The 22,450-nt window shown below is 52.9% G+C and overlaps 1 protein-coding gene across 1 annotated transcript in view; it reads left to right on the forward strand.

The window, feature by feature from the left end:
* The window catches only part of SAMM50 (SAMM50 sorting and assembly machinery component), a 30,576-nt gene extending 11,161 nt beyond the window's left edge, over positions 1 to 19,415 (forward strand). Inside the window, exons 7-15 of the mRNA XM_070790548.1 lie at positions 217 to 304; positions 1,456 to 1,584; positions 2,081 to 2,152; positions 3,496 to 3,582; positions 6,365 to 6,435; positions 7,687 to 7,754; positions 13,062 to 13,208; positions 14,226 to 14,367; positions 19,211 to 19,415. Coding sequence (XP_070646649.1) covers positions 217 to 304; positions 1,456 to 1,584; positions 2,081 to 2,152; positions 3,496 to 3,582; positions 6,365 to 6,435; positions 7,687 to 7,754; positions 13,062 to 13,208; positions 14,226 to 14,367; positions 19,211 to 19,256 — 850 coding nt within the window. The 3' untranslated portion in view covers positions 19,257 to 19,415. The remainder of the gene's footprint in view (positions 1 to 216; positions 305 to 1,455; positions 1,585 to 2,080; positions 2,153 to 3,495; positions 3,583 to 6,364; positions 6,436 to 7,686; positions 7,755 to 13,061; positions 13,209 to 14,225; positions 14,368 to 19,210) is intronic.
* Positions 19,416 to 22,450: the final 3,035 nt, after the last annotated feature.

Consider the following 22,450-nt stretch of genomic DNA (forward strand, 5'->3'; position numbering starts at 1 on the left):
TGTTCAGCGGCCTGGTTTAGGGGTTAAGGTAGCCGTAGTGGACGTTTCTGAAGAGAAACTTTGCAGGATCAGCCAACGCTTCTGTTGCGTCACCACACACGTAGATTTCCCCGTGCAGATGAGCCCCGAGGCGTAGCTGTGAATCTGTTGATTTAGGTGGTGCTCCAGGTATAACCACCTTCTCAGCGTGTAAAGCTCTGTCCCCTTGTCTTCTAGTTTCTCCGTAAACTTATACAAAGTCACGGGACAGTTCCCTTGGAGCTCGCTCCGGGAGACAGACCGAGGCGTGTCAGCAGAGTACAGCGTGAGTGGCTTTCCCGTCCTTCCCTCTGTGTGCCTACATGGGACCTGATCCCCAGGCTCGGCCGAGGGGGCGGGGCCAGGCGCGCATCCACAGTGGGCTAAGCTTGGAGCCGGGGCCCCGTGGCTGGGGTCACCCTCGCTGCCTGTCCTGCTGCCAGCTGCCTCCTGGGCGGCCCCTCCCCACTCGCCAAGTGCCCATTGCCAGGGACAGAGAGGGTGGCCAACTCCCACAGCGGCAGGTACTTTGCCCCGGTCGCGTCTTTTCCCTGCCCCTGACTTCCTGGGACACCGTCTGTTTGTCCTTCCTCGTGAACGCTCAGATCGATCGCTCCTGACAGCCAGTTAAGGTCACATCAGGTTACCGGATGCTTTCATCATTGGTTTATAGCGCGTTCACTTCCGGCGGGATGCATCGCGTGGAATTACTGTTGTTTGACCATTTTTCAATTTTACAACGAACCCTGCTCTTCTTTACCTTCCTTTCTAGCTTGTCCCCCTTCCTCCCCTCCTGGTGTAGGCTTTAGTTTGATGAGGAAAGACTTGAGGCACGTGCTTTGTAAAAGTAGTTCCTCGCGTGCGGTCTTCAGACCCGCTGCTTCTGCCTCTCCTGCACATTCATGGCCCTGCATGCCCTGCTGGGTGAGCATCTCCAGAGAGGGGCCCAGGAAGCTATTGTGGCATGCCCCCCACCCAGTACCTCCACTCATCACGGACTTGTGACCCCGTCTCCCTACTCTTCTCTGGGGGCTGAGGTGGCTCACGTGGGTCACCCTGCCTGGCTTCAGCAAACCAGGTGGGGTGCGTGTCCCGTGGTCTTTCGGATGGAAAAGAAACCAGGTGGTTATAAAGTTCCCTGCAGCGTCAGACCAGCGACGTCCGTCTCCTGGCTCAGAGCACAGCCCTGCTGCTCAAACAGTTTTTCCCTCTGATGGCGACCCTGGCTTTCTCCCCCAGCCCTGCCCCGCCCGCCTCCACTCCCTCCTTCCCAGCTTGCCTTGTCTTGGTCTCTTCCCATCCCATCCCATCGTTTCACAGAGCGTCTTAGTTTTTGATTGGCTAACAATCTAATGACGCGTCACCCCACGACCCCGGCTGGGATGACGCCGCGTCCACGCAGCATGAAGGCTGACGGTTCTCTGCGTTTGCTCGCAGTTTCCCACCTGGAAGACGAGCCACACGGTCAAGTGGGAGGGCGTCTGGCGGGAGCTGGGCTGCCTCTCCAGGGTCGCGTCCTTCGCCGTCCGGAAGGAGAGCGGGCACTCGCTGAAGTCGTCTCTCTCAGTAAGGGCTCTGCGTCTGCCGTCGACGTGTGCCTGCCCTGGTGCAGCCAGGCCGTATGCGTTGCGAGAATCGCGTTTACCTCTATCAGGAGGGACTGAGCGCGTCACGGTTGGGGCAGCTAGAACGGTGGCTAGGACCGGTCACTGTAAATATCTGGACACAGCCTCACGTCCTTTTTTCCTGAGTAACATCGGAGGTGATGGATATGGAGGGAATAAGGGCCCACCGTGGTGTCTTAGCCGGAAGCAGGCTGAGCTGACGTCCATCAGAGCGTCAAGCTCCCTGAGAAAACAGGGCTGGGGACGGGCTCGGAGTCACCCAGCCAGCAGACATGACCTGTCTCCCTGACTCTGTTGGGTCCTCACACAGAATGGGAGGTTTTCCTGAAGGTGAAGCCACCTAAGGGAACACTCGGCACTGAGCTTGGTGAGCAGCCAGCGCTCAGGGAGTGTCATTCCATATTAAAGCACAAACACCCTGTCCTTACCTCTTCCAGCACTCGATGGTCATCGACTCTCGGAACTCCTCCATCCTGCCGAAAAGAGGTGCTTTGTTGAAAGTGAACCAGGTGAGCGGTCCCTCCCCTGTGGCCCCGCAGGCTCCTGGGGGACTGGGGCGTCCCTCGGGGCGGTCATGTGGTTAATACTTGCAGCTGCCTTTAGCTGTAAAGGTCATTCTGGAATGGCTTGCGAGGGTGTCCCTCCCTCCCAGGGTTCCTAGCCCTGGATTTGCTCCCTCCGCTCAGACTCTGCCTTCACGGAGCTGAGTCGGGATGAGGTGCCAGGATGCCGTGTCACTTCACAGACAGGAGCCCAGTCGGGACTTGGTGGGGCTGGTACTCTGCCTTCACGGAGCTGAGTCGGGATGAGGTGCCAGGATGCCGTGTCACGTCACAGACAGGAGCCCAGTCGGGACTTGGTGGGGCTGGTTTCCTGGGTGGTCCTTGATGAGCACACAAGCCCGGGCTTGTAACCCTGACACTGGCAGGGCCCAGCTGGCGACCTCGGGGAGAAGCTGGCTGGGGACGGGGCTCCGACCCTCTGTCTGCCTGAACTCAGTGTCAGAGGAGCAGCTGGGAATCCAGTTTTCATACGCTGCTGCTGCTGCTAAGTCACTTAGTCATGTCCGACCCTGTGTGACCCCATGGATGGCAGCCCACCAGGCTCCTCTGTCCCTGGGATTCTCCAGGCAAGAACACTGGAGCGGGTCACCATTCCTTCTGCAATGCATACATGCATGCTAAGTCGCTTCAGTCGTGTCCGACTCTGCGACCCAATGGACAGTAGCCCGCCAGGCTCCTCTGTCCACGGGACTCTCTAGGCAAGAATACTGGAGTGGGCTGCCTTTTCCTTCTCCCATTTTCATATGAAAATGAAATTGTGAGACATGGGCTAATATTCTTTTTCCGAACACTGATTGGGCCGAACAAGTCATGTCATCCTGTTACTGTTCACTTGCTAAGTCGTGCCTGACTCTCTGCGACCCCATGGACTGTAGCCCTCCAGGCTCCTCTGTCCATGGGATTTCCTAGGCAAGAATACTGGAATAGGTTACCATTTCCTACTCCAAGGGATTTTCCCAACCCGGGGATTGAACCCTCATCTCCTGCATCGGCAGGCAGGTTCTCTGCGCCTGAGCCACCGTCCTTAGCAAGCTCTGTAATGAACATCGGTGTCGCCAGTGTTTTCCTGGCACATGTAAGCAGCGACTTCTCTGCGGTCGCTCTGTGTTTGGTGACAGTGTCTCTGCCAGGCCCCTGATGCTGTCCCGAATGACCAGCAGGCAGCCTCTGGGACACAGACGTGGTCTGTTGCCTTTCTAAAAATACAGAACAACAGCCTGTAGTGCTGACTGCAGTGACTCTGCAGTCAGTCTGTGGGCTCCATCCCACCTGAGGATCCTCCCCGACAGGAGCTGGCTGGCTACACCGGAGGGGACGTGAGCTTCTTAAAAGAAGATTTTGAGCTTCAGTTGAATAAACAACTCATCCTTGACACAGTGAGTATCTCGTCAGCTGCTTGTCACCTGTGTTTCTGGAATCTGACTAGATCCTAGTTCCCGAATATCTAAAGCTCGGAAGAGGAAATGAGAACAGTCACGCTTAAAGCTCAAGTGCGTCATCTCTTAAGTGTGGCCAGAATTGAGGCTGCTCTGGGGAGAAGCGATGGTTAGCTCCTTTAAAACTCACCTGTCAGTCATCTCACACGGAAGAGCCCCTTCCCCACTCACCATCATCTCAGGGCCGTCAAGAAACGTGTCTGGAGGACAAGTGTGCCTCCGTCTTTGCCTCCTGATGTTACGTCCCTAGAAATTCTGTGTCTTCACCTGACTTTTCTAGGTCTTTAGGCTCTGGGTGTCTCTAGGAATCTGTGTGTTAAATGTTTTTAACCAGCTTTGGTTTAGTTCCTCCTGCTTCCCTCAGGACCTGAGGAGTGAGTGACCAGATTCTGCCCGAGGCAGTGGAGCCCCAGGCCGGGAGACACTGTGCCTGTTGTCCACTCTTCCTAGCGCCTGGGTGGCTGGGGACAGCCCTCCACACCCCACTGCTGCCTCAGAACCTGGGGGCAAGGCGCGAGTTCTGACGAAACAGTACACACGTCTGACCGTGAAATCGTTTATCACTGCTTCCGATCGGTCCTGGACTCAGCGCACTCAGAATGTGGTCCCTGCCTTTTCTTTTTCTCTGCTTCTCCGGAGGCTGCCGGGGCCGATTTCCTGTTGAGTTCAGCGAGCTCTCTCCTGTCCCCTCCTGTGCCCGCTCCCTGGCACACCGCCAGCCCTCCTGGACTGCATCATGCCTTCTCCTCCCATGCCTCGATGTCTCTTCCTTGGCCTCCTTTCCCTCCGTCCATCCGTCTGCCCGCCCATCTGTCCTCCCACCTGTCCATTCGGCGTACATCCATCCCTCCCTTCTTCTCACACAGACTGGCTGGCTGCCAGGCACTGTCTGGGCACCAAGAACACCCCAGTAAATAAAGCAGTCCGTGCTCTCACACGCTAGTGGAGGGGGAGTCCCGCAAGCACCGAGATGGATATGTAACCTGGCAGGTGGTGATGAGAGGCGGGAAGAGCAGGGCAGCAGACTGAAGAGGTAGAAGGTGGCCATGGGGGTGCTGCCTCATCGTCGTTGGTCGGGGGGGGAGGGGGGCATCTTTAATGAGCCCCTCTACCCTCAGGGGTGTCTCCCCCTGCCCCCAACCCACCCGGGGACAGCCATGTGAGGTGCATAAAGCAGCTCATTTTTAGTAACAGGCCGTGGGATTTCAGTGGGGTGAGTGGGGAGTCAGGACAGGAGGGAACCAGGGGGTGGGCTCATCGTCCTGCTGGTGTTGAAGAATTGGGGTGCCCGGTGCTGGAGGGAGCGGGTGGAGATGCCTAGGTGTGGGGGCACCTGGGGCTCCTGTGGTCACTGAGCTCAGTGGGACACGTGGCACGGTGGGCCTGTCTTGGCGGGGCATCAGTGCTCCTTGTCGCCCCCCGCCCCTTAGGTCATGACCGTTGGGGGGTCGGGGCGGGGAGGACAGTCTGCCAGGAGCGTCTTGTCCAAGGGGCGGCCGCCCCACCGCGCACCAGGCTCCAGCCCCTCGCCCTGTTTTGCAGCAGTCTGTCCCGTTGTTGAGCAAAGACGCATTTCTCAGAATAGAACGTGCGCTTGGCCCTCTCTGCCCACTCTGCCCCGGTTTTCATCTGCGATTCTTCCTACAGAAGCTTCTAAAAAAGAGCCCTCTGGGCAGCTTTGAAGGATGTGGACTTTGCATGTCCAAGAGGACAAGTTGGGCAGAAGCCTGTGGGGAGCGCTCAGGAGATGCCGGGGCGCATGATGACGGCCAGGGGTCAGGAGCCCAGAGGGCCCACTGTGGTCTCAGGCATCACCGGGGCATTTCTGGGCAGGGATGACATGGCGTGAAGATCAGATCCCTGCATGGGATCATTCACCGCCCCGACCCTGGCCTGTCAGACGAAAGTGCTGTCCCCAAGGGTTGGGTTGGACGTGTGTTTCTCTGCATTTCTTTTTTTTCCTTTGTTTTATTATTTATTTTTGGTCATTCCGGGCTTTCATTGCTCTGCAGGCTTTTCTCTGGTCAGATTGTGAGGGTTTCGCATTGTGGCAGCTTCCCTCATTGTAGAGTGCGAGCTCTAGGGCTCCCATCATTGCGCTCCTGGGCCCTAGAATGCAGACTCAGTAGTTGGGGTGCACGGGCTTAGTTGCTCTGCAGCACCTGCGGTCTTCGCAGATTGGGGATCAAACCTGTGTCTCCAGCATCAGCAGGTGGATTCGTTACCATGGAGCCACCAGCAAAGCCCTGAATTTCTTAGTTGTAGCATTTTCTTACCTGCTGCCTCCCTCTCCTGAGATGCCAGGCACCCTCAGGACGTGAGGCCAAGCCACAGAGGCCTTTGGATGCCGACTCCCTTGTCGGGGCCTGGTCCCCCTCCATCTGGCCGTGGCATGGCTACTGGGCTTGGCTTCTCAGAAGGGAGGGTGCTGCCCAGTGTCAGAGCCAGGCCCTGCTGAGGGTTTGGGCTTGTTTTTTTGCTTATGTCTCATACGTCTTGAAATTTGAAGTTGCGAGTTACACAGATACCCTCAGAACGCTTCGAGCTGTGGCTCTTCCCCTGCCTGAGCCAGGCGTTCCCCTCTGCAGCCTTCACGCCCCAGCCCAGAGCTCCGCACTGGACACGCGGGGCCATGACCAGACCTCAGCACATTTTCTGTCCGCTGATACTAGGAAGGAAAGAAACGCTGGAAGAAAACGGTTGTTTGTTTCTATTTCAATAGGTTTTTTCCGCATCTCTCTGGGGTGGAATGTTGGTACCCATGGGTGATAAACCATCGAGCATTGCTGATAGGTAAGTGATAATAAACGAATGGGTGGTTTGCAAGTGGCTTCCTTTGGATCTTTCTGGTTGGTTTCTTACAAAAGAAGTTTAACTATTTAGGAGAGCACTTATTTCACATTCTAATTTAGTTTTTAGGTTTAAGCTAATTTCAAAATACCCTGTATAGCTTTATGCTGATTTTTAAAAAACAAGAAGGATGCAAAAATGTATGCAAAATGTAGTATGTCACCAATTTAATACAGATGTGTACATAAATTTGTATGTATATACTCTCACACAAATACACATTCACAAAAAATTGATTAACAGTAAGTACCTTTGACCCTGAACAAACGTGAGTTTGATCACGGGGGTCCACCTGTCGGTGGGCATCCTTCAGCAGTACACTGCAGCACTGCGTGGCCAGGAGTTGGTTACATCTGTGGCTGTGGAGGAAGCCCAGGCACAGAGGACTGACCGCAGGATATATTTGGGTTAACCTCTGAGTTGTTCAAGTGAAAGACAGTGAAAGTCGCTCAGTGGTATCTGACTCTTTGCAACCCCATGGACTGTAGCGTACCAGCCTCCTCTGTCCATGGGATTTCCCAGACAAGAATACTGGAGTGGGTTGCAGTCTCCTTCTCCAGGGGATCTTCCCGACCCAGGGACTGAACCCGGGTCTCCTGCATTGCAGGCAGATTCTTTACTGTCAGAGCCACAAGGGAAGCCAGTGGGTTGTTTAAGGATTCACTGTAATCCTAAATGTTAGCCCTGCTTGCAATGACAGGATTGTTTTATTACTTTCTTAAATGTTTCTCTGTGTTTCTATAACATATACGGGGCTTCCCTGGTGGCTCCGTGGTAAAGAATCTGCCTGCCAATGCAGGAGATGCAGGTTTGATCCCTGGATCGGGATGATCCACGTGAGAAGGAAATGGCAACCTGCTCCAGTGTTCTTGCCTGGGAAATCCCATGGACAGAGGAGCCTGGCGGCCTATAGTCCATGGGGGTCACAAAGAGCTGGACAGGACTAAGCGACTAAACGATAACCCGTGTGAACTTTTTTCTTTCATACTCAAAGAGAACATACAATTTTTAATATAATGAAGTATCTCCCCGCCCCCAAAGCTTGGATTTTAACGGCGTTCTCCGTTCTCGCGTGCATCTCCCCAGTCCTGAGATGTGCAGCGCGTGGCGATGTGGGCCCCCCAGAAGCGAGCGTGCCCTCTGCACTTGCGGTGTGTGACAGCGACTTCCTCTGACAGCTCTTCCCTCTTCCAGGTTCTACCTTGGCGGACCCACCAGCGTGCGGGGCTTCAGCATGCACAGCGTCGGGCCACAGAGCGAAGGTCTGTCCTTTCCCAGAATACACCATGTTGAAAAAAAACCGAAGCTGCATTTACATCTCATTTTTGAACCCTGTATTTGTTTGTTTAAATTACAAAATAATATATACTTACCACCCCCTCAGTAACAGTATATGAAAAGATGCTTATAAGAATAAGTACTTTATCATTTTTTTATGGCTGCTTATTTTCTCATTGACAAACTACAATTTTTTATTTTTTTAATTTTATTTTATTTTTAAACTTTACAACATTGTATTGGTTTTGCCAAATATTGAAATGAATCCACCACAGGTATACATGTGTTCCCCATTCTGAACCCTCCTCCCTTCACCCTCCCTGTACCATCCCTCTGGGTCATCCCAGTGCACCAGCCCCAAGCATCCAGTATCATGCATCGAACCTGGACTGGTGACTCGTTTCATACATGGTATTATACATGTTTCAATGTCATTCTCCCAAATCTTCCCACCCTCTCCCTCTCCCACAGAGTCCATAAGACTGTTCTATACATCGGTGTCTCTTTTGCTGTCTCGTATACAGGGTTATTGTTATCATCTTTCTAAATTCCATATATATACGTTAGTATACTGTATTGGTGTTTTTCTTTCTGGCTTACTTCACTCTGTATAATAGGCTCCAGTTTCATCCACCTCATTAGAACTGATTCAAATGTATTCTTTTTAATGGCTGAGTAATACTCCATTGTGTATATGTGCCATAGCTTTCTTATCCATTCATCTGCTGATGGGCATCTAGGTTGCTTCCATGTCCTGGCTACAAACTACAATTTTTTTAAGTAGTGTACTTTATTTAAAATTTTAAAAAATGCATATAGTAAAAGTAAACAATAAACATGCATTTTTATAAAAATACTTAGAGAAAATATAACTAAACATTAGTTATGGTTTTATCTGGGTGATGGGACTGATGAATGACATTTTTTTTAAAGTGTTTTTCTGCACTTTGCAAATTTTTCACACGTTTACATTAAGCTTGTTTACTGAGATATATAGTCAGTTTATAATATTACATAAATTTTAGTTGTGCAGTGTAGGGATTCATAAAATGTCGTCGACTCTATACCCTGTGTAATGGACTTTATTTTTGAGAGTAGTTTTAGGTTTAACAGAAAAATTGGGCACCGAGTGCAGCGCTCACCATACACGCCCGTGGGACCCTTTTTCACCAGCGCCCTCTGTTAGCGTGGGGCGGTGTCACAGCTGATGCGCCAGCAGGGACGTGTTGCTGCTGCTGCTAAATGGCTCAGTTGTGTCCCGCTCTGCGACCCCATGGACTGTAGCCCACCAGGCTCCTCTGTCCATGGGATTCTCCAGGCAAGAATACCGGAGCAGGTTGCCATTCCCTTCTCCAGGTACTGACCTGTTACTACCAACTAAGCCACATGGTTCCCGTGGGCATCCCCTGCCTGTGCTGTGAAGTGTCCGGGTTTTGGCAGATGGGTGACGGCACGCGTCCATCGAGCGTTCACCCCCGAACGTTCGCTGTGCTCCACCTGTTCATTCCCTCCTCCCTGCCTCCTCCTCTGCTCCTGACAGCCTCTGACCTTGACTTCCTCCCTGGTTTTGCCTTTTCCAGAATGTCATATAGTTGGAGTCACAGTACATGTGCTTTTCAGACTGGCTTTTTTGACGAAGCAGTACGCATTTCAGGTTCCTCTGTATCTTTTTCCCTCTTTTGGTCAATGTATTTATCACGTTTTGTTTACGTGTGTGTGTGTGTGTGTCTAAGGAGCTGTGTGTGTGTGTGTGTATATGTGTGTGTCTTAATTGGAGTGTAGCTGGTTTATAGCATTGTATTCGTTTCAGATGTCCAGTGTGTGTGTATGTATGTCTAAGGAGCTCTGTGTGTGTGTGTGTATGTGTGTCTAAGGAGCTCTGTGTGTGTGTGTGTCTTAATTGGAGTGTAGCTAGTTTATAGCATTGTATTTGTTTCAGATGTCCTGTGTGTGTGTGTGTGTGTGTGTGTGTGTGTGTCTAAGGAGCTCTGTGTGTGTGTGTGTGTGTCTTAATTGGAGTGTAGCTGGTTTATAGCATTGTATTCGTTTCAGATGTCCAATATAGTGACTCGGCCCTCTGTGTCTTTTCATAGCTTGATTGCTCATATCTTTTTATCACCAAATAATACTCCCCCCACTGCCTGGCTGTTTCACAGGGTGGTTTATCCATTCACCTATTGAAGGACATCTTGCTTGCAGGACATCCAACTTTTCGCAATTACGAGTAAAGCTGATAGAGATATCGGTGTGCAGCTTTTTTTTATCTGGACGTAAGATTTTTCAGCTCGTTTGGATAAAAACCAAGGAGTGCAATTGCTGGATTGTATGGTAAAATTATGTTTAGCTTTGTAAGAAAATGCCAGACTGTCCTCCAAAATAGCAATACCATTTTGCATTCCCACCAGCAATGACTCAGAAAGATAAAAGCCTTATCATTTTTAATGGCTGCATATTTCACGTTCTTGCCATACTGTGACCTTTCTAAACCAAATCCCAAGTGTTAGACATTTAGACTGTTTTCTTTTTTTCTTATTTTAAATAACTGTGTGTCAGTGAATAACCTAACTCAATCTTTGTGCTTATCTGTAAGTTTTACTATATAATATAAAGTCCTAGGTTGGAATTGCTAGATCGATGGGTTTTGAGTATCCTCAGGGGTTTATATGGTGCTCAGTCATAGTCTGTCTAGCAGAGTGTGAGCATCCTGTTTCGGGAACTCTCTCCAGTCTCTGACGTTTTATTAGAGAATTGCCATGTATTATGAAAAACATCATTTAGATAGGACACATGTTATTATATTATAAAATAGTCTATCCTGATTTTCTTAACTTTTTTTAAACATCTTTGTTGGTCTTATTTTATATTATTAAAAATAATGATCATCCACAGCATAAATTTTTGTACAAAATATAAATTACTTCTTTTCATTTGCTTTTAGGATGCTTTTATTAGTCTGTCCTTTTCTCTTGGAAAAGTAACAATTTCTTTTTTTCACTGTAGCAAGTATTATTTAGTGACTAGATAAAAGTTTTGGAGTCTTCGTTTGCCTGAAAATTAAAACACAGTGATGTTTTATTTAATTACCTATTAAAAGGCCATTGGTAGGATTCTGTGAGTAAGGGTGTAAATCGCCGTAACTTTTTATGAAAGCGGTTTGACAATATTTATCAGGAGCCTAAAACGTATATATATACAAGAACTAGAAGGGAATGGCAACCCGCTCCAGTATTCTTGCCTGGAAAATCCCATGGACAGAGGATCCAGGCTGGCTACAGTCTGTAGGGGTCGCAAAGAGTTGGACACGACTGAGTGACCAACACACGTGGATAACAGCACTGAAAACTGGAAACCCAAATGCCCGCCAGCCATAGGACAGGCAGCTCAACGGTGTGTCTTCACACTGTGGTTTATCATATAGCAACGAGGACGAGCAAGTTAGGGCCACTGATGGGGTGGCCTGAACAAACTTAAGAAACATACGCCTCCCCGCAAAGAGTCAGCCCCAGCAGGTGCCCGCTCTGTGTTCCATCTGTGCAAAGTGTGGCAGCCGGGTAAAGAGCTCTGCGCTGTCGGGCGACACTGATGGTTGCCGGGCCTGGGTGGTGATTAGAGGGGAGCACCGGGCCTCCCAGGGCGCTGCGCGTGTCTGTCTCTTGGTCTAGGTGCTCACTGTATCGTGTGTTCTGGGCCTGGAAATTCACTGCATTGTACACTTAGGATGTGTGTGCTTTTTGTGTGTATATTATCCTTCAAGACGGTTTAAAAACGTGTGTGTGCAGGAAAGCCCATCACAGGTTAACGTCCACTCTCAAGAAGCTGAACACCGACAGGACAGTAGTCAAGGGTAGGCCGTCACATCGGGCTTCTCTGCTGGCTCAGTCGGTAAAGAATCAGCCTCCAGTGCGGGAGACTGCCTGCAGGAGCCCAGGCAGGTGCCATCTGTGGCCCAGAAGGTACCCTGGAGCAGGAAATGGCAATCCACTCCGGTATTCTGGCTTGGGAAATCTCATGGACAGTGCAGCCTGGTGGGCTACAGACTGTGGGGTCAAAGACTCAGACATGAGTTAGCGACCGAACCACAGGTCATTGCATTATGGTCCATATATCTGATTGTTCAGGCATCAAAATCACATTTTCAAAGAATAAGCAGTCTTAGAGGAAAGTGCTTATAGTACAGTAAATGAAAAAAAAAAATCAGGGCTGAAAGATATGTATATATATACTTACATTTTATTTTCTTATTTAATGTTTCATTGTAATTCACTGAAAGGAAGGACACCAGGATGTTAGCTGGTTTTCTCTTAATGGTAGAAATTAAAGGAGAATTTCCTTTTTTATACTCCCATGATGAGAATAAAGAGGTTATTTAAGGAAGGAGAGGAGCACTTGCTGGGAAATGAACATCAGGCCCGGTTGACCTCCTGCTCTCGGTCCGCTGTTCCCTCTAGAACTCCAGTGTTGACCGGGGTGAGGAGACACTGGAGTCTCTAATAAGCAGTTCATCCCTTGAGAGGTTAATCTTGGAGACAACCTGCAGTTTTCTTTGTCATGGTCGGGTCATTTTGTATTAAAGGAGACTGAGGCACTTTACAAATAGTATTTAGTAACAAAGTATAAACAATTCAGAGGGTTTTGTTGTTGTTTTAATGTTGTGGCTATTTGTAGTTGAAATAGTAGGGACAATTGTAGAAGTAATTTGTATTATTATGCATTATGTAAGCAAACAAAAAAAACCCCACATGGTCATGAACCTTTGAGAACGAGCCTCTTCTCTGAAGACGTTGAGCTGGGACAGCGTCCTTGTGCAGTGGGGAGCTGGCCCTCCGTACCTTTGGGTTAATAGCTAGTCTGACCATTTCCAGAAACTGCGGAGACATTTTCTGCATTTTGTCTCTCTGTAGTGCGGTCTTGAAATTTCTGCAGAATAATGCATTTCATTTGTCAAGCAACAATGATCTAGTCATCTGCAGTTGTGGAGAAAGCGATTTCCATTAGTTCGCTTGTTGTAAGCATTTCACAGATACGATCAATTACTGGTTTCATTCTTTCCTAAATGACGTATTAGCTTTTTTTTTCCTTCAGTTAAAGCAAATTATAAAACAAACAAAGAGAATAAGAAACATTGTTTAAAAGGAGGCTGACGGCCTCAGCGGTTAGAAGAGCAGCTGCTCGTGGCCCAGGCATGGAGTGTGTCCTGATCACAGCACACCCCTCACTCTTGTTCCTGGTGGGCAGTCGGGGTGGTCCTGAACCTGTGACTTCATTTTGATCTGTGCTCTTTCCTTGCCTAGGTGACTACCTGGGCGGGGAAGCCTACTGGGCCGGTGGGCTGCACCTGTACACCCCGTTACCCTTCCGGCCCGGCCAGGGCGGCTTTGGCGAGCTCTTCAGGACACACTTCTTCCTCAACGCGGGGAACCTCTGCAACCTCAACTACGGTAAGACTTGGACTCCTTAGCAGCCAGTCGGCACACCTGACCTTATGTTTAAAGGCACGGGACGCGAGTAGGTGTCTTTCTCCTTTAGATTGCTGTGCTCAGTTGCTCAGCCGTGTCTGACTCCATGAACTGTGGCCCGCCAGGCTCCTCTGTCCAGGGGATTTTCCAGGCAAGAATACTGGAGTGGGTTGCCACTTCCTTCTCCAGGGGATCTTCCCGACCCAGGGATTGAACCCTCGTCCCTCGTGTCTCCTGCATTGGCAGGTGGGTTCTTTACCCCTAAGCCACCTGGGAAGCCCCTGGTTTAGATTATGTCATCTTTAAATGTACCAACTATGCCCTGGAGGAGAAAATGGTAACCCATTCCAGTACTCTTGCTGGGACAATTCCACAGACTGAGGAGCCTCGTGGGCTACGGTCCATAGGGTCACGAAGAGCTGGGCACGACTGAGCATGCACACGCGTGCTCACCTTCAATGCCTACGTCATCTGATACGATGCCCAGAGTAAAGCGATTGGCCAAATGACTGAAACATGCATGAAAATCATCTGGTGCTCTCTTGCCAAATAAAAAAAAAAGGTATTTATTTAGCAAACATTTCTCGAGCAAACATAACTCTGTGCCAGTCGTTAAGGCTACAGAGCCGGTCTCTTCCTCTCGGAGCTCAGGGCTGGGTGAGGGGCACAGACATATCCAGCAGCAGAGACATGGGAGGTGTCTGGAAACCAAGGCTTGGAGTTAGGCTTCCTGGGTGCTCAGGGAAATACAGAAAAGGGACCAGAAGGCGCCGGGCCCAGAGAACTGAGAGGCCTGCGTCCTCCTGGGGCGGCGAGGTGGTGTGGTCCCCAGCCCTGTCTTGAGTTGGGACCTGGTGTCACTTTCGTGCATTCTCCTCACAGAGCTCGACCTGGCTCTCACGATGATCGGAGGCCACGCGGAGAGAGCCGGGGCTGTCCACAGACAGCGCGTGGGGGGCCACGTGCGGTTGGTCACGCCCCCCTCCCCTCTCTTTTCAGGGGAGGGCCCCAAAGCCCACATCCGGAAGCTGGCCGAGTGCATCCGCTGGTCCTACGGGGCGGGCATCGTCCTCAGGCTGGGCAACATCGCGCGGCTGGAGCTCAACTACTGCGTCCCCATGGGCGTGCAGCGTGGGGACAGGTAGGTGCGGGGGTCCTCTCGAGAGGCACGTGGCCCTCTCCCGTCACTGTGCTCTGAGCCTGCTTCATCACTGGCATCACCCACTCAATGGGCAGGAGTTTGAGCAAACTCCAGAAGACAGGGAAGCCTGGCATGCTACAGTCCATGGGGTCACAAAGAGTCAGACGCGACTTAGCAACTCAGCAGCAGCAGTCACTTCACCAACAGCCTTTAAGATTCAGGACTTTAGGAGAAATTGAATAGTTGGCAAAGGAGTGAAAATACAGGGATTTTCCTCCGCGGGGTTTTTCTTTCCATCCGATTTGGAGGACAGGCTGTGGGGTGTCCTCGTCCCCCCACCTCACGCTATTTGCACTTGCTGTCAAGCAGCGGGAGCCCCCCGGGCAGTCTGGCTGGAGGTGGTGGCCTGCGCTGCTGGTCTGTGCTGAGGGGGATGAGGTGTTGCCATGGGGCCTTTGCAGGCCAGGAGCCCGAAAGGCTGGGGTGGACGCAGCTCTGCGCCCTCCAGAGCCTTCTCTGGGCAGCAGAGGACCCGGCTGTCTGGAGTTTCTCCAGCCGTCATTGATTTGTGCTGAAGAAGAAATTAATTCTGTTTCTTAAAGTGTTTGGTTTGCGTTTTAGAAAGTTTAAGAAGCCCAGAGATAACATCATCACAGTATGTAATACCACGGACTGGCAGCTTAGAGAGCAGACGTGGATTCCTCACTGTCTGGGCGCTGGGAAGGCTGGGGTCAGGACGCTGGCAGGTGTGGTTTGTGGCCCAGGGCGCCCTTCCTGGTTGGCAGATGGCCCCTTCTCTCTGCATCCTCACCTGGGGACAGAGCGAGCTCTCTGGTGTCTCTTCTCACAGGGACACTGAGCCCACCAAGGACCCCGTCCTGGCTAAGCTCCCTCGTCTGTGGTGACTGGGTCACCTCCCCAGGTCCCGTCACGTGAGCTTAGGGTTCGGGCCTCAGCTTATGCGGGTGGGGAGGCCACATGTTTCTGTTAACCTCTGAGTATCTTCACACGCACACACTTCAGAGTCTCGACGGCTGTGTGTTTTTATCCTCGGCGTTCTGTCTGTGATCCGCCGTGATGCTGAGTCGTCGTTGCCCAGGCATCCAGTGCCAAGCTGTGGTCTGCGGTGTTGGAGGGGGTCCCGTGCCGCCTCTGCTCCCTCCTCTTTCCGCTCGGCGCGCTGGGTGACAGTGTTCTAGGAGGAGCCGTGTCAGGGACCTTCTGACGAGGCTGTGCTCTCAGGTGTGGGTCAGCAGCCATCACCTGAGTCCCCTGTGACCCTTGGCCCAGTGCAGTCTGCCCTGCTCGTCTCGCTGGAAGGCTGGCTCGGGCCGGGGCCCCCCGTGATGTCGGAGCCCTTCCTCCCCACGCCCTCGCGGATCTGCGGCTCTGACCATGGTTAACGCCTCTCCACGCCTTGCCTGTTCTCGGCACGGAGCAGAGCCGAGGAGGGTCCGGGTGCTCAGGCTGGGTGTGCTCTGGAGCCAGCTCGGCCGCCGTGTGGCCTGGGGTGAGGGACGTGACCTTTGCAGGCCTCTGTTTTCACGTCTAGAGAACGGGCACTAGTGGCAGTGAGCGCTCCGCCGGTCTGGGGACTGAGTGAGTGAGCGCCCACTCATGTGCAGGCCGTGTCCGGTGCGGCGTCAGCAGGGCTGGTTGTTCCTCATGGTGCTGCTGTGACCGGTGCAGTCACCCCGGCCAGCTGCTCCCTTGGGAAGCACACCGCGTCCCCCCGCTCCCTCCCCGTCTGCAGTGTGCCCGGGGCTGCCACCTGGCTCACTGTGATGGAGACATGTAATAGAGGTGGGTGATGTGTCCTGATTTCAGGGAGAGTGCAGCGTGGGGGATCGGGTACTTTGTCCAGAGCCAGGCTTGTGTGCTAGGTGACATCTTACCTGCCCACCACAGGTGTGGACCCAGGGCTCCCTGGCATAATACCCAGGTGCTCACTGAATCCTTGCAGGGAGCGGCCGAGGTGCGGTGCTGACCCTGCACCCGCCCTGGGATGGAGTCACGGAGAACCATTCCAGCCGGCGCTTCTCAAGCCATCATGTGCCTGGGTGAGCAGGACGATGGTGTGTGTGTCCGTCAGGGGTGCCAGGGAGCACCAGCCCGCTGAGGCCAGAGCGCGCGCCATTCCCTCCACCCCCGATGCCAGCAGAGGAGCCCAGCACCCCACCCACCTGCTCAGAGACCCCTGCCATGAGGCTGCGCCACACCGCGGGCAAAAGCAAAGAGGAAAGCTGTCTCTGTCTCCTCAGTCACACTTTGACTCGCTACCAGCTTCTCTGTTCAGAGAGTACCCAGGCTGTTTCCGTGACGATTGTTTGATGGAGATTAACCGTGTGTAATATTAGTCCCGATCATACAAGTAAATAGGTCATAGATGTTCCTTGTTTCAGGGGAGCCTGGACACGCGGGTGGGGTTTTCGCTGTAGCTCTACTGTTTCACCGTGACTGTCAGCCGCGGAGGAGTGGCCACGGCCCCTCGACTGGCTGAGCTGCGGGTGGGCTGCAGGGCCAGCCCCTGCCTGTCCCTGGCTGTGTGACCTGGGCCCGCCCTGCTGGCTCTGGGGAGGCCTCCCATCCTTCCCACTGAAAGTGTAGTTGCAGCGTCCCTGGAGTCCACTGGGTGTCGCTGTGCTCCCAGAATCCGAGGCTCTGAGGAAGTCCGGCTGGGTCCACTCTCCTCGCAGACTCTGCAAGCAGGAGATGCCTGCGGGCGCCAGCTTGCACCCCTTCTGCAGGGGCAGAAGCGAGGCGTGGGGCGGCCTTGATGCCGGGCGGGGACTGAGTTCCGGGCACTTGCGTCCCCTCGCGTCTCCTCTGGCCTTTTCCCCTCGGGCACACACCAGGGTCTCTGAGTTCTGGCCCTCGTCAGCCTGCCTCCCGCGGAGTCGCCCGTGCCAGATCAGGCCCGGGGCCTGCAGGGGGAGGATGGGAGCCTGATGCTGGGGGACCCTGCAGGGCCGGAGACTGTGCCGGCGGGAGGGGGCGACTGAAGACACGGGGGATTTCTGAGGCGCCTCCTGAGTTACAAGCTCACAAGTTACAGGCGACACAGAACAGGATGAGGGGCATTTGGTGAGGCTGTCTCCATGCTCCTGGCATCGGCGACACCGTTCTGGGTGTGTGTGGCAGGTGTCTTTCCTGTGACACGTTTATACGGTCTCTGAACATAAACATGCACTTGTAAAGTTGTTTAATCTGTTTATATAGTCCAAGTAAACGAGCCTTTATTGGAACGCCTGCTTGTTTCTGAACCATGTGAACCTAGGACTTGACTTGTTTTTATCTTGTAGCCTGTTTCAGACATTTTCCTAAATAACGAACGTAGGCATTGGGCCCCCTTTTATGGACCCGGAAATATAAAAGGTAAAGACACGTTGTTTGGGTTTCAGCGGAATTAAGCTGTGCAAACACAGTCGTGTCCTGACTGTGGGTCTTTGCCATTTAAGGACAGCGGTGAGGTTTACTCAGGGTCACGTTGGGGCTGGACTGTGGCGTCCCTTCCGGTCAGGTGACTTCTGCTGACACCGTCTGTCAGTGAGTACCCTTGACCCTGCAGGTGGTCACTGGCAACAGCAGTGATTCTCTGTCTCGAGTCTCTTAATTGATCCGGTTATTTTGTTCCCCGGCTCACAGTCAGGCTGAAAACCACTTTCTGTCAGCTTTCTTGCATCTTAAGTTCTAAGGATGGGGAGCGGGGAGGCACAGGTGTTGTGACACTGAAACATCAGCTTTCCTCTGAATGAGGGGGCTGTTCTTGTCCAGTTTTTCTGGAAACTGTCAGAACTTGCAAAAACACGCCGTGTTCCACAAACATATCGTCATCAACTGCCGGTTGGGATTTGGAACTCCGCTTTCGCTGGAAGCTTCTGCTTCCTGGCGTTGTGACCCCAGGATCATACAGCCCTGGTCCTGCCTCTGAGCCCAGCCAGCAGGTGGGCAGTGCGGGAGACCACCTTCCGTGCTGGGGGGCAGTTCTTGGCCCGGTGGGCATCAACATCACTGGGGGGGTCCCAGGAACGCACCTCGGCCAGTGATTCTCCGCCTGTGTGCTGCATGCGGCTGGCACAGGGGCCAGGCCGTCATGGACACTGCCAGGCCCTCGGGCACGCGTGCGTCTGGGTGCGGAGCTCGGCTCCCAGGACCCTGCCGTGACCACAGCCGCCTCCTTGCTGCTCGGCCCCCTTGCCCATCTGAACTTGGGCCCAGGGGCCTGTCAGCTGGTGATCAACAGCACACAGAAGGGAACCTGCGAAAGTTTCAGTGGGTGACAGATGCTGCAACCCGCGTGACCTCCTGCGTCCTTTCTTTCCTGTGAGAGGAGCAGGCTGCCAAGCGGTGGTCGCGGCAAACCCTGCGGGACTGTGGGTTCTGCTGTTGCCAGACCCTGGGACTCTTCTGGGTTCTGCACTCCTGCCAGCTCCCTCCCCGACCTCCCTGGGTCATCCTGGTAGCCTTAGAAATAAACAAAGCTTCTCCCCCAACCCGCCCCACCACCCACACCAGAGTTTTGTTGTTGGTGACTGTTTCGCTCGAGGTCCTCCTGTTGTCTCTACTTGGGTCAGGACTGGGGAAACAGGAGTAGAGGAGGAAGCAGGGAGGGGTATTTGTGTCTCCCGTTTCGTTCCCTCATCCATCCTCCGAAGGTGGAGGAGGGAGTGGCCAGGGCCAGCGGGTGAGGCCGGGAGGCCAGGAGGGCCCGGGCCTCCCGAGAGGCAGGGCCACGGGCCTTGTGTCTGAGCCGTGCACGTCTCTGGTGCCGACAGCGGCGGGGCGAGCAGGGCAGACCTGAGCTTTGACTTCCTGCCTTAAGAGAAAGCACTTTGTTTTCCAGGATCTGTGACGGCGTCCAGTTCGGAGCTGGGATCAGGTTCCTGTAGCGGATGCAGCACGTCCTCCAGCCCCCCCAGCAGCGGCTCCAGGATGCAGGCAGCACTGAGATTCTCAGGGCCACACTCTCTCTCCAGACAGACACGCTTCACGGATCCTTCGACTGCAGTCCTTGTGGAAAACCATGTCAATAAATTTTCAAATACAGATCCTCGGCCGCGTCGTGGATGGGATTTCCTCTCCGAGGCTGCGCTTGCCGCTTTCTCTGAGGTCAGGTGGCCTTGTGCGCGTTCCTTCGTGCGTGCCTCCGGGTGGGGGGCCGGCCAGTCACCTCCTGATTCCCCTTTCATCCCGGACTCTTCGGGTCTCAGTGCTCAGTTGCCACAGATTAGGTGGAATCAGCAATGGGATGGCTGTGTGCAAACTGTAAAACAGCATTAGAAAGAGTTATTATTATCCTCATTCCTGGGCTTCCCTGGTGGCTGGCTCCGTAGCGAAGCATCTGCCTCCAGTGCAGGAGATGCCGGTTCGACCCCTGGGTCGGGAAGGTCCCCTGGAGGAGGGCGTGGCAACCCACTCCAGTATCCTTGCCTGGAGAGTCCCATGGACAGAGGAGCCTGGCGGGCTACAGTCCATAGGGTCTCAGAGTCAGACAGGACTAAGTGACTAACAACTCTCATTATCATCATTACTATTATATTTTTTGGTGGATTGACTGAAATAGTCCATCTGGGCTGTTTCTCAAAGCTTCTGTGAGCGCCCGCCTCAAATTCTCATGACCGTGATGGGCATTCTCCATGAAGCGATCCGCAGAGCCCGCCGCTAGGGGGCGTGCGTGCTGTGACTCAGTGCTGGCTGAGAAGGGCCTGTGCAGGGCTGCAGGCACAGGGTCATCTCAGCCAGTGTGAGCGCCCTGCAAGGATGAACCAGCCTGATGGCAGGGAGGCAAGGAGGGAGGCGCAGCCACCTCGTGTTAAAGACGCGTGAATCCGCTTCCGTGCTGCTCTAACCAAGCACCGCACACCTAGAGGCTCAGCGTGACACAGAGCCGTCCCCTTGCAGTCCATACGCCAGGAGTCCAAAATGGGTCTTGCTGGCCTGAAACCAGGCGTCCGCAGGGCCGCATGCCTGCTGGACGTTCCAGGGGAGGGTCGGCTTCCTGACCTTCCCCAGCTTCCTGAGGCGCCCACGATCCCTGGCTGATGGCCCCTTCCTGTGTCTTCAATGCCACAGCTCAATCTTCCTTCTCCCTCTGACTCTTTGCCTCGTCTCTGGCCCACCCGGACACTCCACGCTGGTCTGATGTTACCATCAGGTGGTCAGCAGCCTCAGATCTACCACAGTCTAATAATGCACCAGCCACACTGAGTCAGATACCCACAGGTTCCAGGAGAACCTGGAACGTGGGCATCTTTGGGGAACCTTTATCCTGCCTAACACACGTAGTATCTATCTCTCAAAGTAATATTTTAGGGTAGACTTAATTATTCACGTGAGAAGAAAGTTTTAACAATTTAAACCTTCTCTGAATTCTTCTAAAAACGGTACCCTGTAAAAATGTCCAGGGGTGCAGGTGTTATCCCAGTGGGCCTTAGCCAGAGTTTCCTATCAGATATCCCTCCCAACCCCCACGCCCCCGGCTGGGGCTCAGTGCCCCTCAGCTTCATCCTCCCATTACCTGGTTAATATTCCCGCCAAGGGCGCCCAAGTCCAGGGACCCACCTGCACTCAGGCCTCCGAGGCGTATCTCCCCCTCACAGCCCACGTGAACTATGGAGATTTTGCAGAGGATACTTAAGGAGAAAATTTTACCTCTCTTAATAGTTGGGAACCTGGGAGAATATACTTTTTTTCCCCTGAGTTGCTTTATTGTTTCCAGTTTCATATCGATACATTTGGCAAAATTAGAAACCCACAGTAGGGCTCTGTTGTGTTCAGTCTACAGATTAGGAACAGTAAAAATTCAGGTAACCCAGACTCTCAGACTCCATGACCTTTGTGAATTCATCTCCCACTCTGGTGGAGAATCCAAAAAGAAGTCACTTTTGAAACGGTGCATCTTTAATCACGCAGGGCCGGGTCACCTCGGGCCGCCAGCCTAGCTCCTTAATGAAAGCGCAGCAGGTCGGCCATCTGCCAGGTCAGGAGCGGGTTTCAGTGGCAAACACGCTTCTCAGGCTGCTTCACAGGGTGGAGTGGAAGCGGTGGAGACACGGGGTGAGATCAGAATTCTGTCCCTTCTTGGTGGGGTTCAGTGGGCAGACTGGAGCAGGAAGCCAGGAGCCCTTCACAAAGTGCTAGAGGACCAGAGCCCAGGCCAGTTCACTGTGGACTGAGCTTCACAGCTGCTGTTTAGAGCAAAAGATGTCATGAAAAGGAGCGTGAAGAGCACCACCCTGCCTCCGCGAGTCTCTGTGGCTGTGCCTCCCACTAGTTCCCCAACCAGGGATCGAACCCGCGGCCACTGCTCAGCAGTGAAAGCACCAAGCTCTAACCACTGGACCACCAGGGAATTCCCTTTGCATCTTAATTTGACTTCATTTTTCTCTAAATACCTGAGCTTTTGGGATTAGACCGGAGTTCAATATTTGTTCAATCAGGGTTTCATGTCACTCTGCAAAGGAATGGGCCAAGACACGAAGCCTTCCGTGTCTTCATCCTGAAGGGGATCGCTGCCGTCTCCCTTGCTGGAAACATGCTGGGCCAGTCATGTGCGTATGACCGAGGCTAGCTTCAGCAAAGATAGTTGTCTCAATGCCTGCAGAAGCAAACCCGTCTGCGATGCATCGTGTCGCCCGTTAATGTGACCCTGTGGTGGTCTCTGCCCTCGCACGCTGACCTTTTACACAAGTTTCATCAGCCACGTGCTCCTGGAGCTGAGCCGCCAGCCGCCCGTGTCCCGCCCCGCCGACCCCCTCCCTCCTGTCTGTTGTCTGCACGGCTTTTACTACCCAAGGAGGAGACAGGCTGTGCTACAAGGGTCTCGGTCACTGGAGCAGAGGACAGTCAAGCAGGCCCTGCTGACGAAGGTCAGGCCACACTTCCCCTGAGGCTGATTCCGGCATAGACCCTGCACTTTTGACATCTTCCTCATACCCGCACAGCTCCTGAAGCTAAGAATTCTCTTTAGTTTGTGAGTTTGCTTTTTTTTTAATATAAATGTATTTATTTTAATTGGAGGCTAGTTACTTTAGAATATTGTATTGGTTTTGCCATACACTGACATGAATCCACCACGGGTGTA

The sequence above is a fragment of the Bos indicus genome, chromosome 5 (assembly GCF_029378745.1).
Source record: "Bos indicus isolate NIAB-ARS_2022 breed Sahiwal x Tharparkar chromosome 5, NIAB-ARS_B.indTharparkar_mat_pri_1.0, whole genome shotgun sequence".
NCBI lineage: Eukaryota > Metazoa > Chordata > Mammalia > Artiodactyla > Bovidae > Bos > Bos indicus.